The sequence below is a fragment of the Chlorocebus sabaeus genome, chromosome 20 (assembly GCF_047675955.1).
Source record: "Chlorocebus sabaeus isolate Y175 chromosome 20, mChlSab1.0.hap1, whole genome shotgun sequence".
NCBI classification, from domain to species: domain Eukaryota; kingdom Metazoa; phylum Chordata; class Mammalia; order Primates; family Cercopithecidae; genus Chlorocebus; species Chlorocebus sabaeus.
The window spans coordinates 45,242,036-45,263,336 of record NC_132923.1 but is presented as its reverse complement, the minus strand read 5'-3'; the positions used below and the strand labels follow the sequence as shown (position 1 = coordinate 45,263,336).

The window sequence follows — 21,301 nt, the reverse complement described above, 5'->3', positions numbered from 1 at the left end:
GTCTGGAGTGGACCTCAAGCAATCTCCAACAGACCTACAGCTGAGGGTCCTGACTGTTAGAAGGAAAACTAACAACCAGGAAGGACACCCACACCAAAACCCCATCAGTACGTCACCATCATCAAAGACCAGAGGCAGATAAAACCACAAAGATGGGGAAAAAGCAGGGCAGAAAAGCTGGAAATTCAAAAAATAAGAGCACATCTCCCCCGGCAAAGGAGCGCAGCTCATCGCCAGCAATGGATCAAAGCTGGACGGAGAATGACTTTGACGAGATGAGAGAAGAAGGCTTCAGTCCATCAAACTTCTTAGAGCTAAAGGAGGAATTACGTACCCAGTGCAAAGAAACTAAAAATCTTGAACAAAAAGTGGAAGAATTGATAGCTAGAGTAATTAATGCAGAGAAGGTCATAAACGAAATGAAAGAGATGAAAACCATGACACGAGAAATACATGACAAATGCACAAGCTTCAGTAACTGACTCGATCAATTGGAAGAAAGAGTATCAGCAATTGAGGATCAAATGAATGAAATGAAGCGAGAAGAGAAATCCAAAGAAAAAAAAAGAAAAAGAAATGAACAAAGCCTACAAGAAGTATGGGATTATGTAAAAAGACCAAATCTACGTTTGATTGGGGTGACTGAAAGTGAGGGGGAAAATGGAACCAAGTTGGAAAACACTCTTCAGGATATCATCCAGGAGAACTTCCCCAACCTAGTAGGGCAGGCCAACATTCAAATCCAGGAAATACAGAGAACACCACAAAGATACTCCTCGAGAAGAGCAACTCCAAGATACATAATTGCCAGATTCACCAAAGTTGAAATGAAGGAAAAAATCTTAAGGGCAGCCAGAGAGAAAGGTCGGGTTACCCACAAAGGGAAGCCCATCACACTAACAGCAGATCTCTCCGCAGAAACTCTACAAGCCAGAAGAGAGTGGGGGCCAATATTCAACATTCTTAAAGAAAAGAATTTTCAACCCAGAATTTCATATCCAGCCAAACTAAGTTTCATAAGTGAAGGAGAAATAAAATCCTTTACAGATAAGCAAATGCTTAGAGATTTTGTCACCACTAGGCCTGCCTTACAAGAGACCCTGAAGGAAGCACTAAACATGGAAAGGAACAACCGGTACCGGCCATTGCAAAAACATGCCACAATGTAAAGACCATCGAGGATAGGAAGAAACTGCATCAACTAACGAGCAAAATAACCAATTAATATCATAATGGCAGGATCAAGTTCACACATAACAATATTAACTTTAAATGTAAATGGACTAAATGCTCTAATTAAAAGACACAGACTGGCAAACTGGATAAAGAGTCAAGACCCATCAGTCTGCTTTATTCAGGAGACCCATCTCACATGCAGGGACACACATAGGCTGAAAACAAAGGGATGGAGGAAGATCTACCAAGCAAATGGAGAACAAAAAAAAGCAGGGGTTGTAATACTAGTCTCTGATAAAACAGACTTTAAACCATCAAAGATCAAAAGAGACAAAGAAGGCCATTACATAATGGTAAAGGGATCAATTCAACAGGAAGAGCTAACTATCCTAAATATATATGCACCCAATACAGGAGCACCCAGATTCATAAAGCAAGTCCTTAGAGACTTACAAAGAGACTTAGACTCCCATACAATAATAATGGGAGACTTCAACACCCCACTGTCAACATTAGACAGATCAACGAGACAGAAAGTTAACAAGGATATCCAGGAATTGAACTCATCTCTGCAGCAAGCAGACCTAATAGACATCTATAGAACTCTCCACCCCAAATCAACAGAATATACATTCTTCTCAGCACCACATCGCACTTATTCCAAAATTGACCACATAATTGGAAGTAAAGCACTCCTCAGCAAATGTACAAAAACAGAAATTATAACAAACTCTCCCTCAGACCACAGTGCAATCAAACTAGAACTCAGGACTAAGAAACTCAATCAAAACCACTCAACTACATGGAAACTGAATAACCTTCTCCTGAATGACTACTGGGTACACAAAGAAATGAAGGCAGAAATGAAGATGTTCTTTGAAACCATGAGAACAAAGATACAACATACCAGAATCTCTGGGAAACATTTAAAGCAGTGTGTAGAGGGAAATTTATAGCACTAAATGCCCACAAGAGGAAGCAGAAAAGATCTAAAATTGACACTCTAACATCACAATTAAAAGAACTAGAGAAGCAAGAGCAAACACACTCAAAAGCTAGCAGAAGGCAAGAAATAACTAAGATCACAGCAGAACTGAAGGAGACAGAGACACAAAAAACCCTCCAAAAAATCAATGAATCCAGGAGTTGGTTTTTTGAAAAGATCAGCAAAATTGATAGACCGCTAGTAAGACTATATAATAAAGAAGAAAAGAGAGAAGAATCAAATAGACGCAATAAAAAATGATAAAGGGGATATCACCACTGACCCCACAGAAATACAAACTACCATCAGAGAATACTATAAACACCTCTACGCAAATAAACTGGAAAATCTAGAAGAAATGGATAATTTCCTGGACACTAACACTCTCCCAAGACTAAACCAGGAAAAAGTGGAATCCCTGAATAGACCAATAGGAGGCTCTGAAATTAAGGCAATAATTAATAGCCTACCTACCAAAAAAAGTTCAGGACCAGATGGATTCACAGCTGAATTCTACCAGTGGTACGAGGAGGAGCTGGTACCATTCCTTCTGAAACTATTCCAATCAATAGAAAAAGGGAATCCTCCCTAACTCATTTTATGAGGCCAACATCATCCTGATACCAAAGCCTGGCAGAGACACAACAAAAAAAGAGAATTTTAGACCAATATCCCTGATGAACATCGATGCAAAAATCCTCAATAAAATACTGGCAAACCGGATCCAGCAGCACATCAAAAAGCTGATCCACCATGATCAAGTGGGCTTCATCCCTGGGATGCAAGGCTGGTTCAATATACGCAAATCAATAAACGTAATCCAGCATATAAACAGAACCAAAGACAAGAACCACATCATTATCTCAATAGATGCAGAAAAGGCCTTTGACAAAATTCAACAGCCCTTCATGCTAAAAACGCTCAATAAATTCGGTATTGATGGAACGTACCTCAAAATAATAAGAGCTATTTATGACAAACCCACAGCCAATATCATACTGAATGGGCAAAAACTGGAAAAATTCCCTTTGAAAACTGGCACAAGACAGGGATGCCCTCTCTCACCACTCCTATTCAACATAGTGTTGGAAGTTCTGGCTAGGGCAATCAGGCAAGAGAAAGAAATCAAGGGTATTCAGTTAGGAAAACAAGAAGTCAAATTGTCCCTGTTTGCAGATGACATGATTGTATATTTAGAAAACCCCATCCTTTCAGCCCCAAATCTCCTTAAGCTGATAAGCAACTTCAGCAAAGTCTCAGGATACAAAATTAATGTGCAAAAATCACAAGCATTCTTATACACCAGTAATAGACAAACAGAGAGCCAAATCATGAATGAACTTCCATTCACAACTGCTTCAAAGAGAATAAAATACCTAGGAATCCAACTTACAAGGGATGTAAAGGACCTCTTCAAGGAGAACTACAAACCACTGCTCAGTGAAATCAAAGAGGACACAAACAAATGGAAGAACATACCATGCTCATGGATAGGAAGAATCAATATCGTGAAAATGGCCATACTGCCCAAGGTTATTTATAGATTCAATGCCATTCCCATCAAGCTACCAATGAGTTTCTTCACAGAATTGGAAAAAACTGCTTTAAAGTTCATATGGAACCAAAAGAGAGCCCGCATCTCCAAGACAATCCTAAGTCAAAAGAACAAAGCTGGAGGCATCACGCTACCTGACTTCAAACTATACTACAAGGCTACAGTAACCAAAACAGCATGGTACTGGTACCAAAACAGAGATAGACTAATGGAACAGAACAGAGTCCTCAGAAATAATACCACACATCTACCGCCATCTGATCTTTGACAAACCTGAGAGAAACAAGAAATGGGGAAAGGATTCCCTATATAATAAATGGTGCTGGGAAAATTGGCTAGCCATAAGTAGAAAGCTGAAACTGGATCCTTTCCTTACTCCTTATATGAAAATTAATTCAAGATGGATTAGAGACTTAAATGTTAGACCTAATACCATAAAAACCCTAGAGGAAAACCTAGGTAGTACCATTCAGGACATAGGCATGGGCAAAGACTTCATGTCTAAAACACCAAAAGCAACGGCAGCAAAAGCCAAAATTGACAAATGGGATCTCATTAAACTAAAGAGCTTCTGCACAGCAAAAGAAACTACCATCAGAGTGAACAGGCAACCTACAGAATGGGAGAAAATTTTTGCAATCTACTCATCTGACAAAGGGCTAATATCCAGAACCTACAAAGAACTCAAACAAATTTATGAGAAACAAACAAACAACCCCATCAAAAAGTGGGCAAAGGATATGAACAGACATTTCTCAAAAGAAGACATTCGTACAGCCAACAGACACATGAAAAAATGCTCATCATCACTGGCCATCAGAGAAATGCAAATCAAAACCACAATGAGATACCATCTCACACCAGTTAGAATGGCGATCATTCAAAAGTCAGGAAACAACAGGTGCTGGAGAGGATGTAGAGAAATAGGAACACTTTTACACTGTTGGTGGGATTGTAAACTAGTTCAACCATTATGGAAAACAGTATGGCGATTCCTCAAGGATCTAGAACTAGATGTACCATATGACCCAGCCATCCCATTACTGGGTATATACCCAAAGGATTATAAATCATGCTGCTATAAAGACACATGCACACGTATGTTTATTGCGGCACTATTCACAATAGCAAAGACTTGGAATCAACCCAAATGTCCATCAGTGACAGACTGGATTAAGAAAATGTGGCACATATACACCATGGAATACTATGCAGCCGTAAAAAAGGATGAGTTTTTGTCCTTTGTAGGGACATGGATGTAGCTGGAAACCATCATTCTCAGCAAACTATCACAAGAACAGAAAACCAAACACCGCATGTTCTCACTCATAGGTGGGAACTGAACAATGAGATCACTTGGACTCGGGAAGGGGAACATCACACACCGGGGCCTATCATGGGGAGGGGGGAGGGGGGAGGGATTCCAGTGGGAGTTATACCTGATGTAAATGACGAGTTGATGGGTGCTGACGAGTTGATGGGTGTAGCACACCAACATGGCACAAGTATACATATGTATCAAACCTGCACGTTATGCACGTGTACCCTAGAACTTAAAATATAATAATAATAAAAAATAAATAAATAAATAAATAAATAAAAAGAGTTGGGTAGAAGAGGTGAAAAGGGACTGAGAACAAGCAGCCTGCAAAGTAGGAAGAAAATCAGTAGAAATGGTCATGGAAGCACAGAGCCCAGAGTGTTTAAGTAAGGTGGAAGTGGCCAAATATGATAGAAAGTCCTTAAAGATTAATTCGCAAGATCAGCTTTAGTGAAAGACTATAAAAGATGTTGGATTGAAATTAGGTTAAAAAAAGATTGACAGTAGTATGGATAATCTTTATCATTCAAGAAACCTGGATCACCCCTGCACTAAGACTCATTATCTCACTTAATCCTCAAAATTACCATTATCCTTATTTTATAGATGAGGACACTGAGGTTTACCCCAAGGTTATGGGACAAGCCTAATTTTCTCATCTCATCTAGATGAGCCCTAAAAGTCCTTCTACTTCCATGAAAAAATGAAAAACTATACCTCTGTTTCTGTTCCACAGTCATAATAAATTTAGCATCTTTCACAAGAATAGAAGCAGCCTGTTGCACACCCTTCCTTGTTGCACAAAACTGAAAATAAATTCATAACTTTTGTATTAATCATGTTAAAAACTGAATATACTAAAAAATAAGCTATCAACAATCCATACCACAAGTGTGGGTTTCTGATCAGAATACATTTGTATAACACTGGCAATTTTGTAGTTGAGGGTTAAATCAAACTTAAATTCAGTTTGGTTACTGCTGCAGGGAAATCCAAGGACCACTTTCTGAAGTTTCACTGGTCTGTGGCTCTCATCCATTTTCAGACATACAGCTGGTCTTTCACCATCTGAAAGCCATTCTGCAATCTTTAAAACACAAAAACGTCCATTAAAACATTTTTCTAGTAAAGTTTTATTGCTAAAAACAACCCAATTACAGATCACTTTAAGGTCAAGCTATAAAAGTATTTAATCAAGTATACTGTCTTTTTCAATATTACATATTCAATTAATATTATTCTGTTGATATAGTGGTCAACACTACCAACAGTAGTATTTCAAGATTATACCCACTTTTCATCATGGCAAACTTCCAATTAGTTATTATTAGTTTTATTTTCCTTCATAAGAATCCAAAGAAAAATTAAAATCAATTTTGTCACAGAGAACAAATTTCTCACTATCATTTTACCTTCTTTGCTATTTTTGAAAACTATGCCTCAAAATAGCTGACATCTCTTTTGTGTTGTCCTAAATATTAGATAAATAGTAGCAAAGTAAAAGTTGGTTTAGGTTTGCAAGGGTTGACAAGTTTTTAAGCAGACAACAAACACTTGAGAGATGCCAGTGCCAAAAGCAAACTTCAGACTCAACCTAGAGTCACTAGTTAGTTTCTGGAACAGTGGTAAGCAATCTTTATCTTTACATAGCCCAGTTAATAATCAGGCTCCATGCCCGGCTATGAAACTGACTGTTGTTTTGACAGGAAGAAAACATTAAAATAGGTTCAAGGTTATCATGAATAGGGATAAGATCACACAAGAATTTAGTTTGAGGGGAGCAGAAGGCCAAGAATAAAGACCTTAATTTAGGGGAAAACGGAGGAAGAAGATCTGACAAAGAGAAAGAGAAACAGCATTCACAGAAGTAGTGTTTATCACAAAGGGGAAAAGTTTGATGAATTAGAGAGTACTAGTACATAATAATGGCTTACAAATAAGTAAGAAAAATTTAGTATCCCAAAGTGAAAAAAAAGCCAAATGACATAATCTGGCAAGTTTTTAAAAAAGAACTTAAAGTAGTTGATAAATATATTAAAAAAATTTACTTTAGTAGAAATCAAAGAAGCAAAAAATTTTTAAATGTGATACCACACTAAACAATATGTCCTGTAAATATTTAAAAATAATAGTAGCAATAATAATTCCATTATTAAACGATCCAGTGTTAGGATACAGGAAAATAGCTTCTGGTAGAAGTGTAAATGAATACAACATTTATTGAAAGAAGTGCTTCTTTAGAGTTTTATATATCCTTTGATTCAGTTATTTCATTCTAAAAGTTCACCCTAAGGAAATAATCATGGATGTTTCAGATATATTAATTTCACTCTGTTTACAATAGCAAAAATTGGAAATAATCTTCCATTATTATATCGTTTGATAAATAAATTACAACAAAACCACAAAAATATTACTGAAGAATATTTAATGATATAAAAATGTTTATAGATGAAATGTAGGTCAAAAAAAAGAGTATATACATTATGATTCCTACATGCTTACAAAAAAAAGTATATACATTATGCTTCCTACATGTGGAAAGACAAACACTAGGATTTAGTTTTGTTGTTTTAATAAACTTTAAATTTTTCTATATTATTCTTGACAAATACGAACAAAATAAGCTGTCATTTTAAGAACAAGAAAATGATTAATTGTGCCAAATTAACGATAAAGACAAAATATTCCATTGGAATAAACAATATAATGGCTATTTGTGAAAACAATTTCTAAGAACTAGTAGGGGAAAACCAGTATGATAGTAGGCTGAGAAGTAAGTAGGAGTGAGAAAGTAGAGTGAGACTATTATTTTTCAAGACGTTTACTTAAAAATTGAAGAAAAAATTAAGTCATCTGTTCATTATGGAAAGGACAATATTGCATATTATTATTTCTTTACATGTCCATGTACCTCATTAACCATGAAATCCTCCTCAAGGACGGAGTCCACATATTTTCACTTTTGCATCTATTGTTAGTGTCTACCACAATGCCAAGCATACAGAATTGAGGAACAAGTGGTAATCATCTAAGCAATTATTTTTATTCTCCACCATACTTCACTATACAATTAGAGTCAGCTAGTTACAACCACCATCACATATTATTAGTGAAGTCATTATGAGGCACCTGAGACCCATGAAACTAAGACTTTTAGATACTAGCAAACAAGAGATGTCCACATGTCCACAAAAAATATTTTATTAAACCTGATTAACCAAATTTTATGGCCTTAATACTGTCATATTTATAAGATCTAGCCACAACTTTCTACAACATACTTTCCTATTAAAGCAAAGTACAAAAAAATTCACTTTTCTCTAAGATCAAAATAACTAAATATGTCACAAGTCATAAAAAACCTAAGAGCTCAGCTAAAATTGTAACTCACATCCTCAGCATTTGGAATTGTTGCAGATACAGCTACAAATCGCATTGGAATAACAGTGCTGGTATTTTTTAAAGTCTGAGAAACAGACTGTACAGTTTTCATTCTGCTGACTACAACTTCAAGAGTTGGACCACGATTTTCATCTTTTACAATATGTACCTAAGCAGGAAATCAAGAAAAAAATCATTAGCTATAGAATTATAAATACATGTAAATCAATTAAAATATTCAATAATACTAACATTCTTGCTTGAGAAAATGAGCATTTTCCATTTGAAGGGATAAAACACACACATAGTTTGGTTGAAATGTCTTTTTTCTTTCTGTCTTATTCTAATTATCCTTTTATGTTTATCTCTGAAAGTGAATGCATTCATTACCTCATCAATGAGAAACAGTCGAACCAGTTGAACCAAAGAGTTGTCTCTCCATTTCCTAGTCATGCTATCCCATTTTTCCTAGACAGAAAAAAAAAAGCATACAAGTAATTTAATGTGATAAGGAATTATAATAAATATTCAGATATCAATAATATTTTTAACATGACATATTACAAATAATGGGCAATTTTGGTTGATCCCTTAAGAGTATCCTGAAAAATATTTTAAAATTAAAAAATACTTAAAGAATTTTTACAGTCTTAAAGGTATTTTTAAAACTGGGCCCTCAATTATTTTTACACTGAACCACAAATATTCTAAGTCCAAGTTTTATTACCTGTTTTTAAATTCTACCAAGGACCTCCCTCTATAATATACTACTTAGGTAAAAGAATAAAGCAATAAATATGACTACAAAGTATCCACAATAACAAACTGCCTATGCTTTGTCAATTTTTCCAATTTGGTCATTTGTCTTTTACTTACTGACTTGTAGGTATTCTTTTTAGGCCTTGAATTGCAGTATTTTTTTAATGTTCATTTGTTTACATTGTAAATATATGCTTCTAGTTTGTATTTTTTAAACTTTTTGTCTCGGTAAAGAAAAATAGGTATTTTCTAACGAACTAAGGAAATCATAAAGTATAAATAATACCTACAGGAGTTGTCATAATAATATGGGCATGCTGAATCTCAAATAAGTCATCCATTACTGTATCTCCAGTAAGTTCTTTACAATTCAATCCTATTGGTCCAAATTTTTCTTTCCAGTCACCAAAACGCTGACTACACAAGGCTTTTATTGGTGCCACTGTAACAGTATAAAATATTTACTTTGAACATCAGTTCAATTTTAAAATTATTTTCACAAACTTTGGTTAATAAAGTTAGCATAAAAATATACATCTACATACTCCTAAGATAAAAATGAACAATATAGGCATATTATTTAGAGCAGGGGGGTCCAGTCTTTTGGCTTCCCTGGGTCACACTGGAAGAAGAACTGTATTGAGCCACACATAAAATATGCTAACACTAACGATGACTGATAAGCTAAAGAAAAAAAATTCTCATGTTTTGCAAACATTACAAATTGTCATAAGTTTACAAATTTGTGTTGGGCTGCATTCAAAGCCGTCCTGGGCCACAAGCGGCCTGAAGGCCACAAGTTAGACAAGTTTGATTTAGAGATATCAAGGCAATAACCAAAAAGAACTAAAAATAGAAATGATTTCTCAGGCAAGTGTAACTAAAAGTGGAGAAAGGTAGGGCAGAAGATGATTACTTTTCATCATAAGGCCTTTAGTGATACTTGATTTTTAATCCATATGCATATATTACTTTGATTAAAAAAAATTAAAAAAAATACACACCTAAGGAGAGTAAAAGTGCCTATGCAAATTTCTAGAATTACAAAATGTTTGATTTTATTTGTTCATTTTGCCTGTCCTTTAAAAAATAAGCATGTAAAAGTCAAATTCTCAATTCAAATATTACTTTTTATTTATAATTCTGGAAAATGTGTTTTAAATTTAATGACAAATAGGACCAGACTTTACTAGAAATATATAGAAAACCAAGTAATTCCTAAGGCCAGAAACTGAATTCATTTCTTCATTTTGCTTCAATGGTTTTTCGTTATTATAATTAATCATCACTCTTAAAATAAATACTTACTGTAAACAATTTTAATATTCAACCATGGCAATGGTACTTCCATTAACAATCTTGTTATAGCTAGTTCAAACACTACAGTTTTTCCAGAACCAGTTGGAGCACAAATCACAAAATTCCTATCTGTGTAAAGAAGCTAAAAAGTAAAAAGTTATCAATCATGTAACGTATAGAATTTTTCATACATATTCTCAATTTGTTAAAAAAAAGTCTTAATAAGAATCTAAGGAATAATAATTCAAACATTTCTCCTCTAAAGTTATAGAAATTGTAACTTTGCTCTAGAGCCTCTACTCTCGAAAAATAACATTATTAGTATTTTATCACCCTGTTTTATTTGTCAGTGTAGACCTAGAAGAAAATCATTCCTGGCTGAGCGTGATGGCTTACACCTGTAATCCCAGCACTTTGGGAAGCCAAGGAAGGCAGATAACTTGAGGTCAGGAGTTCAAGACGACCCTGGCCAACAAAGCAAAACCCTGTCTCCACTACAAATACAAAACTTAGCCAGGAGTGGTGTCTCACGCCTGTAATCCCAGTTACTTGGGTGGCTGAGGCAGGAGAATTGCTTGAACCTGGAAAGTAGAAGTTGCAGTGAGCTGAGATTTCACCACTGCACTCAAATACAAACAAATCCACCTACGAAAATCACACATATTCATTTACCAAATATTTTCTGAGCTCCTATAATGTGCTAGACACTGAGTGTGGCAGTGCAAACATAAAGATCTAGTAAATCCCAGCTGTCCCAATCTAGTGATTACAACCTAGTGAAAGGTAGAAAAATAAATAAGTTAAATAAAATACTTACATCATCAAAGGCTTTGGACTGTATATAGTTGAAATATGGAAATTCTTTGAAAATACTTCTAAATTTTGCCGCTTACAATAACATTAAGGAGTCAAATATTTCACAATTTAAAAAATTGGTTACTTTTAATTTTAAAATTCAGTTACATTAATATTGATTCTGACAACATTTAATGATGAGGTTTTAGCATTTGCTATTTGGCATCTTAAGAAAAGAATTATCATAAATTATTCTAGTCTCCAGTCACATTCTGTATTCTGAAAAGAACTTGCAAAGTTCCTATAGGGAAATAAGAGATTATATAAGGGTTATACTTGAGTGCTAAATATGATGGAAGAGATGCAAGTACATAATGGCAAGTAAATCAGAACTATACTTCTAGTTTATTTTTTCCAGAGTAGTGCTTCTTCTTATTTACCTTGACAAGGCCACTTGATTTTTATCTCTTCTTTAATGTACAGAATTTCACTCAACTATTTCATTAAGCATTGATTGTTCTTCATTAGCTGATGTGTTTCTGGTTACCTAATACTAAATCTCTTTGTTTTTGATAATTTAGTTGTGTTAAGTGGTGGGTTTAATTGTAATTATCAACATACTGGCTTGGAAGGAAGAACTTAAATCATCCTTCCCCTACAAGAAAGTTCAAAAATATCAATAGATATGAAGAATAAACTGTGCCCTCTCCAAGGTGAGGGTCTATTGACAGATTGGGAGATATCTGTATTTACATGGTATTCTTCTTACAATATATCAACTACAGTCATTCAACACTATATACAGAATACATTAATAGACTTAGAAAGCTGTGGGAAGCTGTAAATAAAGAAGAAAATGAGTTCCTACAATTGAGACTGTTATAATCTATTAGAAGATATAAGATAGTTAAGAACATATCTGAGAACACAAGTACACAGTTATTTAAACAACTGGATTTTTATAAAGATATACAAGAACTGATGGATTGCTATAGTGATCCTGTTTAAACTTAGATCATATCACTTCTCTGATCAAATCCTCCCTTTCTCTCAAAGTATAGGGGTATAAGGCTCTACATGACCTTGTCTCCCCACTGCCACTCCCTCCCCGCATCAGCCCCTGCCTTTATCTCTCTGACTTCATGTCCTACTACTCTTTCCCCCGACTCATCTCCTCTAGCTATACTGAACTCTGCTGTTCTTCAAAAACATCAGCCATGTTCCTGCCACCAGGCTTTCCACTGCCTAGACTGTTCCTCCCTCCATATTTCCTTGGCTCCTTTCCCTCCATTAAGTGCTTACATCTGACCTTCTCAAGGTCTACCCTAAGTACTGTTTAATTCTATACCCTGAGCCACGAATCCCAGTAGTCCCAATTTAACCCCCTTACTCTGCTCTACTTTTTTCTTTTCCCATAATAGTCACCACTTTCTAAAAAACTCTATGACTTATGTATATGTTGTTACAGTTGTTGAGATATAGCTTCTTTCCCACCCTCATCCCAAGAATGATATCTCCTCAAAAGCAAGGATTCATTGTCTGTTTTCTTAAGTAACATATCCCACATACCTAGAACAGTGCCTGACACATAGTACTCAGTTAATATAGGTTTGCAATTATTACATCAAGCAGTTAATTTATAAATCCTCATTTTACTTTCTGGTGTGCAAAGTGTCATATCTGTGCCAAACAAAAACGTAATTTTGAATTTGAAAATCCATAAGCTTTAGAAGGAATCTCATTTTTCCTTCAAAACATGTCTCTTACTATCAAATATTTATTTGCAACAAGCCCATGAGTGGGCCATCATGTTGGTTTTTCTCTCATTAGATAGCTCCATATCAATTTATATTCACAAAAATGAATCTTTGATTCAGAGTAGATACAGAATTAGTGTTTCAGCTCATAAGAAAACTCAACTGCTAACATCATTTATCATCACTATCAACAACTGAAATCAATTTTTTGCCTTACATTCAATAAACTCTCAGCAGTGTCACTGAAATTACGGGGAAAATGTCTGCAGAACTGAAAATGACAAGACTACTGTGGTAGGATCAATCTGAGAAAACTTTTATTGCCCTGAGGATTCAAATGTAGTAAAATATTTAAAGAGAATAAGAAAATAAAGTGTGTCCAAGTAATCTACGAACTCTCAAATTATCACAAATAGCATTCAGTCTTCCACTTTAAATACACACTTGGAAACAAGGTATAGGACAATGAGTTTTATACAAAAAGAACTTTTTAGACAATAAATCAGTGGACACACGTGTAAGCAGTAGTCCTAACTAATAAAGACCCCTAAACAACAGAACCATTTCAGCTGTGCTAATATAGCATAAAGACCCTCAAAAGCTCTTTAAAAGCCAGTGTCATATGGAAAGACTTTACAGTAAGGGATAAGGAGAATCAGCCATTGTACAGATAATTAAACATCTTTAACAGCTTACTGCTAACATATTTCCTATGTTTCCATCCTATTTTGGTCACCAGAGCAAAGAAAGTGTGGCAGCATTGAGACACCATGCTGAATAAAGTGCTAAACACTGGCTCTGTTTATAGTTACTGTATCAACATGTATAACCCTCTTATTGATCCCTCTCCCTCATTTTTACTCAAATCAGCTATCTGCATTGGAGACGACTTTTCATGAGAAGTCAGGCAAATATTTTCTAACCATACTTCAGAATTATCTCAGATGATCCCTGGAGTACCCAAGATTACTTATTGTTGCTACATTTCTCTAGCACAGCTATGCAATATCCGGAATTCATTTTTCATTTTGTCAACTAGACCATAACTTTTGTGGATGCTAGAACACTCCCAAGCATTGAGTCACTAATTATATATTCCTAAAGCATAGTTTTAATGATGATATTTGACATGTTCAAAAATATTACATGGTTTCTCCGTATTACAGAGATTGTAAGTATTTTCACCACAAAAAAGAAATAACTGTGAAAGGTGATAGATACATTAATTAGCCTGATTGTGGTAATTATTTTTGCAATGTTTATATATATAAAAAAATCATGTCATACTCCTTAAATATATACCATTTTTATTTGTCAATTATACCTCAACAAAGTTGGGGAAAAAATAAAAAACAAAAATAAAATAAAAAACCCTTTGACCTTGGTATTCATAACATTTTATGATATGATCCTAAGATAACTATCTAATATTTCTTATTACTTCTTTAATCATATCTTTCCCTTCAGCCAAACTGGAAAGCTTATTCTTTCCAAACATATTTCATACTTTTTTATCTTCACCCTTGCTTATGTCTATACTTTTGCCAGAACAATTTCCTTACTTTACCTGCCTTACTTTATCTGCCTTTCAATGTATTTGGAAGTAGGCAGGTAAGTAAGTTAAGTCATGATCCTTGCATTCAAAGAGTTCATAGATCATGAGGAAATGGTCACATAAACTGCTGGTGAATTAAAACAGAATAAATGCACTATTATAGGCATACACAGGGTATTAAAGAAGCAAAGACAATGTTACCTCCAGAACACACATACTCAAAATATTTACACTGGAAATGTTCAGACTTGAAACTTGGATTCTATGTATAAACTTCACATTAGATTTTCAAAAACACTAGATCTGTAGAAATGTCCCTAATCCACACAATGTCCCATTTTCGCCCATTTCCCCTGCCCAGTTCAACCCAATTTGGCTGCTCTTTCTCAAAAGATGAGAAATTATCTGTACCTATTTGTAAGTAAATATGCTCAAAGTTCTGCCAATAATACAAATCTGACTTCTGTACTTAACTTGTCATAAACTGATAACAAACAGTTCACAAATTGAAACCAGTCTGTAATCACACCTTGAGTAGCACTATCGCACACATACTTTTTTTTTTTTTTTTTTTTTGAGATGGAGTCTCGCGCTTTTCCCAGGCTGGAATGCAGTGGCACAATCTCGGCTCACTGCAACCTCCACCTCCCGGGTTCAAGAGATTCTCCTGCCTCAGCCTCCTGAGTAGCTGGGATTACAGGTGCACACCACCATGCCCAGCTAATTTTTTATATTTTTAGTAGAGATGAGGTTTCACCATGTTGGTCAGGCTGGTCTCAAACTCCTGACCTCGTGATCTGCCTTTGTCGGCCTCCCAAAGTGCTGGAATTACAGGGGTGAACCACCGCACCCGGCCCCATGTACCTCTTACATCACCAAAAAGATTAACTTTTCCGTCTTTTTCTCCATCAATCAAAATAAACAAACAGAAACACAATTAAACAAAATATTTTAAAATTATGATTTAATAAATACAAAGCAGCTATTGTAAATAACTTAAAGGATACGAATTTCTGTGACAGCCTTCAAGGAACCTAAACAATTTTCTGTTACCTCTGGAAAAAAAAAAAAAAACCTACATATTTATATAAATATTTAAAAAATTTTAATGGTCAGCAGCTATGACCTGAAATGAATATTTTTATCCTTTCCATAAAAACTGTTTCAATAAAACTAACACAACTTTTTATTGAGAACAAGGTTAAAAATATTTTTAGCATACCGGATAAAATATTTTAACACACAGCCCAGCTTAGAAAATAATGCAACATAATAAAAAAAACTGCAGTAATTGCACAGAGAGATAATCTACTCACATTTACTATATTTTTACATTTTCCCCTATGCTGAGAAATGCAGATTAGTCTGTACTCATAAAATGAACTGAAAAAGCAAGAAATTACCTTGAATATCGTGAGGCTGGAAAGCAACTGGAAAAGATGGTGCTTTGAACATGCCTTCTTTGATTTCAGAAGCAGAAAAAGCATTATTTGCTGTAAACACATTTGCAGAATATTGAAATTTCTGCTTACTACTGCTATAGTTCCTTGATTTCCCTTTGTTCATTTCTGTTTGTACAATTTTCACGGAGCCAATGTGAGAGTCCAATTCACTGTCATTGGAATAAGCATTCCCATGTATATTGTCAGATATTTTAAATAATCTGCAAAAAAAAAAAAAAGACCTACATATTTTCTCACTTGTAACACTTGCTTGGAACATGAAAAACTAGCATAAAATTGGCCCCTTTAAAAACATTCATAGATTATGGTTTACTCAAACAAAAAAGCTAAACATTCTCCTAAAATATAACTTGCTAAGTTTACCACCGAAGTATGTCTACTTTCCTAAAACTTTTGGAGGCTGTGGTAGCCAGCCTCCAAAAACGGCCCCAAAGATCCTTGCCTGCTCCTCACCCCTTTGCAATCTCCTACAAATTGAATCGCGGAATCAGGACTAGCCTGTCTAACTAGCAGAGTACTGTGGAAGTGCAAATGTTTGACTTACAAGGCTAGGTAATGAAACATATTGCCCCTTTCCCCATGGTCTCTTAGATCTCTCACTCTGTGGAGAGCTAGTCACAATACAAAGAGAGCACTCAAGCAACCCTATGAAGGGGCCAGGTGGACAGGTACTGAGGTCTCCTGTCAACAACCAGCACTGACTCTTCAGTCAAGGACACCAAGCCACCTTGGAGACCTGATAGCTCCTGTCAAGCTTTCAGATGACTGCAGCATGTCTAACATTTTGATTGTGGCCTTCTTATGAGAGGCCCCCAATATCTTTACGCATTCTCACAAGAGAGCCTAAGCCAGAACTACTAGCTAAGTTATTCCTAAATTCCTAACCTGTAGAAAATGTGAGAGATAATAATGTTTACTGTTGTTTTAAACTAGTAAATTTTGGGATAATTTTATTACACAACAACAGATAACTAATATTCCATTTAAAGTCAGTAAAGTGCTTAAGAGAGAAAAAGTCACTAGATATAGTCACAGTAAATAGTAAATTTTGTAACACCTAATAGTAGTTAAATTTAACTGAAGTGATTCAAGCTACTCAAATACATTAACATATTAAATTTATAGGAATAAATTAACAGACTTGTTATGAATTAAAAGTTGTCAGCAACTGCATTTCACGCCACAGAAGCTACCAGATAAGACAGTTTTCCTAGCCAATCAAATCAGCACTGTGTACCCCCCAAAAAAGGAAAAGATGTAAACTAAGTATATCAGCAGATTAAATCATCCCAAACTCTATATCCAATAACCACTTCAGTGTAAGAACTACTTCTATGCAAAGTTCTAAAAACAAGGAAACACTTTATGACTGTACTGTATTACATTTGATCAAAAGACAATCTATCAAAGTAACTTGTTCACAATATTCCTAAGGGATGAAGTAACCATTAAGGTTCCTGATAAAACACTCACATCTTATAGAATAAGTAATGGAGATGACTTATCCATTCAGGGCTGAAGATCAAGTTTAATTAGCAACGGCCAGTGATTTCATCAATCTTGTCTATGAAATGGACCCTCCATTAAAAGGCCTAAACAACAGGGTTCTGAGAGCTTCTGGAATGGTGAACACATCAAGCTGCTGACAGAGTGACATGCTCAGAGAAGTTATGGGAACTCTGTACTCCCTCCCTCATATTTTGCCATATGTATCTCTTTCATCTGGAGTTGTACCCTTTATAATAAGCTGGTAAATGTAAGTAAAGTGTTTCCCTTAGGTCTCTGAGTCATTCTAGCAAATTATTAAACCCAATATGGGGTCATGGAAGCCTCAAATTTGTAGTTGGCCAGACAGAAATGTGGGCAGCCTGGGAATCTCATTTTCAGCTGGAATTCAAAGTGGGGTCAGTCTTATAGAACTAAGCCTTCAACCTGTGGGGTCTGACGCTAATTCCAGGAGTTAAGTGTCAACTTGGTTAGATGCCAAGTTGGTGTCAGAGAATCAGTTGGTGTCAGTCAACACCCAGTCTTTACATTTATGGTCAGCTGATTTCCAATGACAGTGCCATAACATTCAGTAGGGAAAGAACAGTCTTTTCAACAAATGAGGCTAGAACGACTGAATATCTACATGCAAAAAGAATGAGGATGGACTCCTACTTTACACAAATATTTAAAATATTAAATGACAGATCACAGACATAAATGTAAGAGCTAAAAACTCTGAAACTCTTAGAAGAAAACTTGAGTAAATCTTCATGACCTTGAATCAGGCAATAGTTTCTTAGATATGACACCAAAAACATAAGCAACCAAAGTAACACCAAATAAGTATTACATCAAAACAAAAGCATAAGCATAAAAGAAAAATTAGATAAACTGGACTCTATCAAAATTTAAAACTTGTGCTGCAAAGAACACCATCAAAAAACTGAAAACCCACAGAATAGGGGGAAATATCTGCAAATCATACAGATGATAAGAGACTTTGAGAATAAAGAACTCTTAAAACTCAACAATTAAAAGACAAATAGCCCAATTAAAATATGGACAAAGGACCTGAATAAGACATTACTCCAAAGAAGACATACAAATGGCTGATAAGCACATGAAAAGATTATTAACATTATTGCTATAGACTGGATATTAATGTCCCTCCCTCCAAATTTATTTGTTGAGGCTCTAATCCCCAATGTTTTTTGTTGTTGTTGTTCTTGTTGTTGTTGTTTTGAGATGGAGTCTCACTCTGTCACCCAGGCTACAGTGCAGTGGCACGATCTCGGCTCACTGCAACCTCTGCCTCCCGGGTTCAAGCAATTCTCCTGCCTCAGCTTCTTGAGTAGCTGGGATTACAGGCATCCACCACCATGCCTGGCTAATTTTTGTATTTTTAGTAGAGACGGGGTTTTACAATGTTGGTCAGGCTGGTCTCGAACTCCTGACCTTGTGATCTGCCCGCCTCAGCCTCCCAATGTTATGGTATTTAGAGGTAGGGCCTTTAGAAGGTAACTGGGTTTAGATGAGGTCATGACAGTACCTCTCCATGATGGAATTAATGCCCTTATAAAAAAAGGATGAAACATGAGCTCTCTCTGTTTATACACAAACCAAAGAAAAACCATGGGAGAAAATAACTAGGAAGAGGGTCCTCATCAATAACCCAACCATGCTGGCACTCTGATTTCTGACTTCCGGCCTCCAGAATCGTGTAAACAAATGTTTGTTATTTACACCACCCAATCTATAGTATTTCATTATAGCAGACCAAAATAACTAGGACAATTAGTCATTACAAAAATGCACATCAATACCACAATGAGATAACTCTTCACACACCCAGTAGGATGGCTGTAATACAAAAGACAGACCATAACAAGTGCTGGCCAGAATGTGGAGAAACTGGAATCCTCAAATATTGCTGAATGGGACTGTAAAGTGATGCAGCCACTTTGGAAAACAATTTGGCAGTTCCTCAGAAAAGCTAAATATAATGTTACCATATGACCCAGCAATTCTACTTCTGAGTTTATATCCAAAGAACCGCAAACACACATTCACACAAAAACTTGCATGCATTTTCATAGCAATATTATTCACAATAGACAAAAAGTTAAAACAACCCAAATGTCCATCAACTGATAAGTGAATAAACAAAATGTGGTATATCCACTTAATGGACTGTTATTTGGCCATTAAAAAAAATGAAATACTGGCTGAGCGTGCTGGCTTACACCTGTAATCCCAACACTGGGAGGCCGAGGAGGGCAGATCATGCGGTCAGGAGATGAAGACCATCCTGGCCAACATGGTGAAAACCTATCTCTACTAAAAATACAAAAATTAGCCAGGCATGGTGGTGCACACCTGTAGCTCTAGCTACTTGGGAGGCTGAGGCAGGAGAATTGCCTGAACCTGGGAGGCAGAGGCTGCAGCAAACCAAGATTGCACTACTGCACTCCAGACTGGTGAGAGAGCGAGACTCCAAAAAAAAAAAAAAAAAAAAATACGAAGGAAGGAAGGAAAGAAGGGAGGGAGGGAGGAAGGAAAGAAGGAAAGGAGGAAGGGAAGGAAAGAAAGACTAATACATCACACAACATGCATGAACCTTAAAAATGTTAAATGCAGCCCTTCATGCTACAAACTCTCAATAAACTAGGAATTGATGGGACATATCTCAAAATAAAAACAGCTATTTATGACAAACCCACAGCCAATATCATACTGATGGGCAAAAAATGGAAGCATTCCCTTTGAAAACCGGCACAAGATAGGGACGCCCTCTCTCACCACTCCTATTCAACATACTGTTGGAAGTTCTGGCCAGGATAATCAGGCAAGAGAAAGAAATAAAGGGTATTCAATTAGGAAAAGATGAAGTCAAATTGTCCCTGTTTGCAGATGACATGATTGTATATTTAGAAAACCCCATCCTTTCAGCCCAAAATATCCTTAAGCTGATAAGAAACTTCAGCAAAGTCTCAGGATACAAAATCAACGTGCAAAAATCACAAGCATTCCTGTACACCAATAACAGACAAACGGAGAGCCAAATCATGAGTGAACTCCCATTCACGGTTGCTTCAAATAGAATAAAATACCTAGGAATTCAAGTTAAAGGGATGTGAAGAACCTCTTCAAGGAGAACTACAAACCACTGCTCAACGAAATAAAAGAGGACACAAACAAATGGAAGAACATTCCATGCTCATGGATAGGTAGAATCAATATTGTGAAAATGGCCATATTGCCCAAAGTAATTTATAGATTCAATGCCATTCCCATCAAGTTACCATGACTTTGTTCACAGAATTGGAAAAAAACTACTTTGAAGTTCATATGGAACCAAAAAAGAGCCTGCACTGCCAAGACAATCCTAAGCAAAAAGAACAAAGCTGGAGGCATCACACTACCTGACTTCAAACTATACTACAAGGCTACAGTAACCAAAACAGCATGGTACTGGTATCAAAACAGACATATAGACCAATGGAACAAAACAGAGCCCTCAGAAGTAATACCACACATCTACAACCATCTGATCTTTGACAAACCTGACAAAAACAAGAAATGGGGAAATGATTCCCTATTTAACAAATGGTGCTGGGAAAACTGACTAGCCATATGTAGAAAACTGAAACTGGATCCCTTCCTTAGCCCTTGTACAAAAATTAATTCAGGATGGATTAAAGACTTAAATGTTAGACTAAAACTATAAAAACCCTAGAAGAAAATCTAGGCAATACCATTCAGGA

The 21,301-nt window shown here is 35.8% G+C and overlaps 1 protein-coding gene across 10 annotated transcripts in view; it reads right to left on the bottom strand.

The window, feature by feature from the left end:
* The window catches only part of HFM1 (helicase for meiosis 1), a 126,463-nt gene that overhangs the window by 91,710 nt on the left and 13,452 nt on the right, over nt 1-21,301 (bottom strand). For all 10 annotated transcript variants that reach the window (XR_012090027.1, XR_012090026.1, XM_073008588.1 and 7 more), the window contains 9 exons: nt 15,990-16,249; nt 15,594-15,641; nt 11,297-11,367; nt 10,489-10,621; nt 9,471-9,622; nt 8,812-8,889; nt 8,432-8,590; nt 5,924-6,124; nt 5,755-5,843 (listed from right to left, as the gene is read on the bottom strand). Coding sequence is in view for 8 of the 10 variants with exons in the window: in XM_073008588.1 (XP_072864689.1) it covers nt 5,755-5,843; nt 5,924-6,124; nt 8,432-8,590; nt 8,812-8,889; nt 9,471-9,622; nt 10,489-10,621; nt 11,297-11,367; nt 15,594-15,641; nt 15,990-16,249 (1,191 nt within the window). In the remaining 2 variants the exon portion in view is untranslated. The remainder of the gene's footprint in view (nt 1-5,754; nt 5,844-5,923; nt 6,125-8,431; nt 8,591-8,811; nt 8,890-9,470; nt 9,623-10,488; nt 10,622-11,296; nt 11,368-15,593; nt 15,642-15,989; nt 16,250-21,301) is intronic.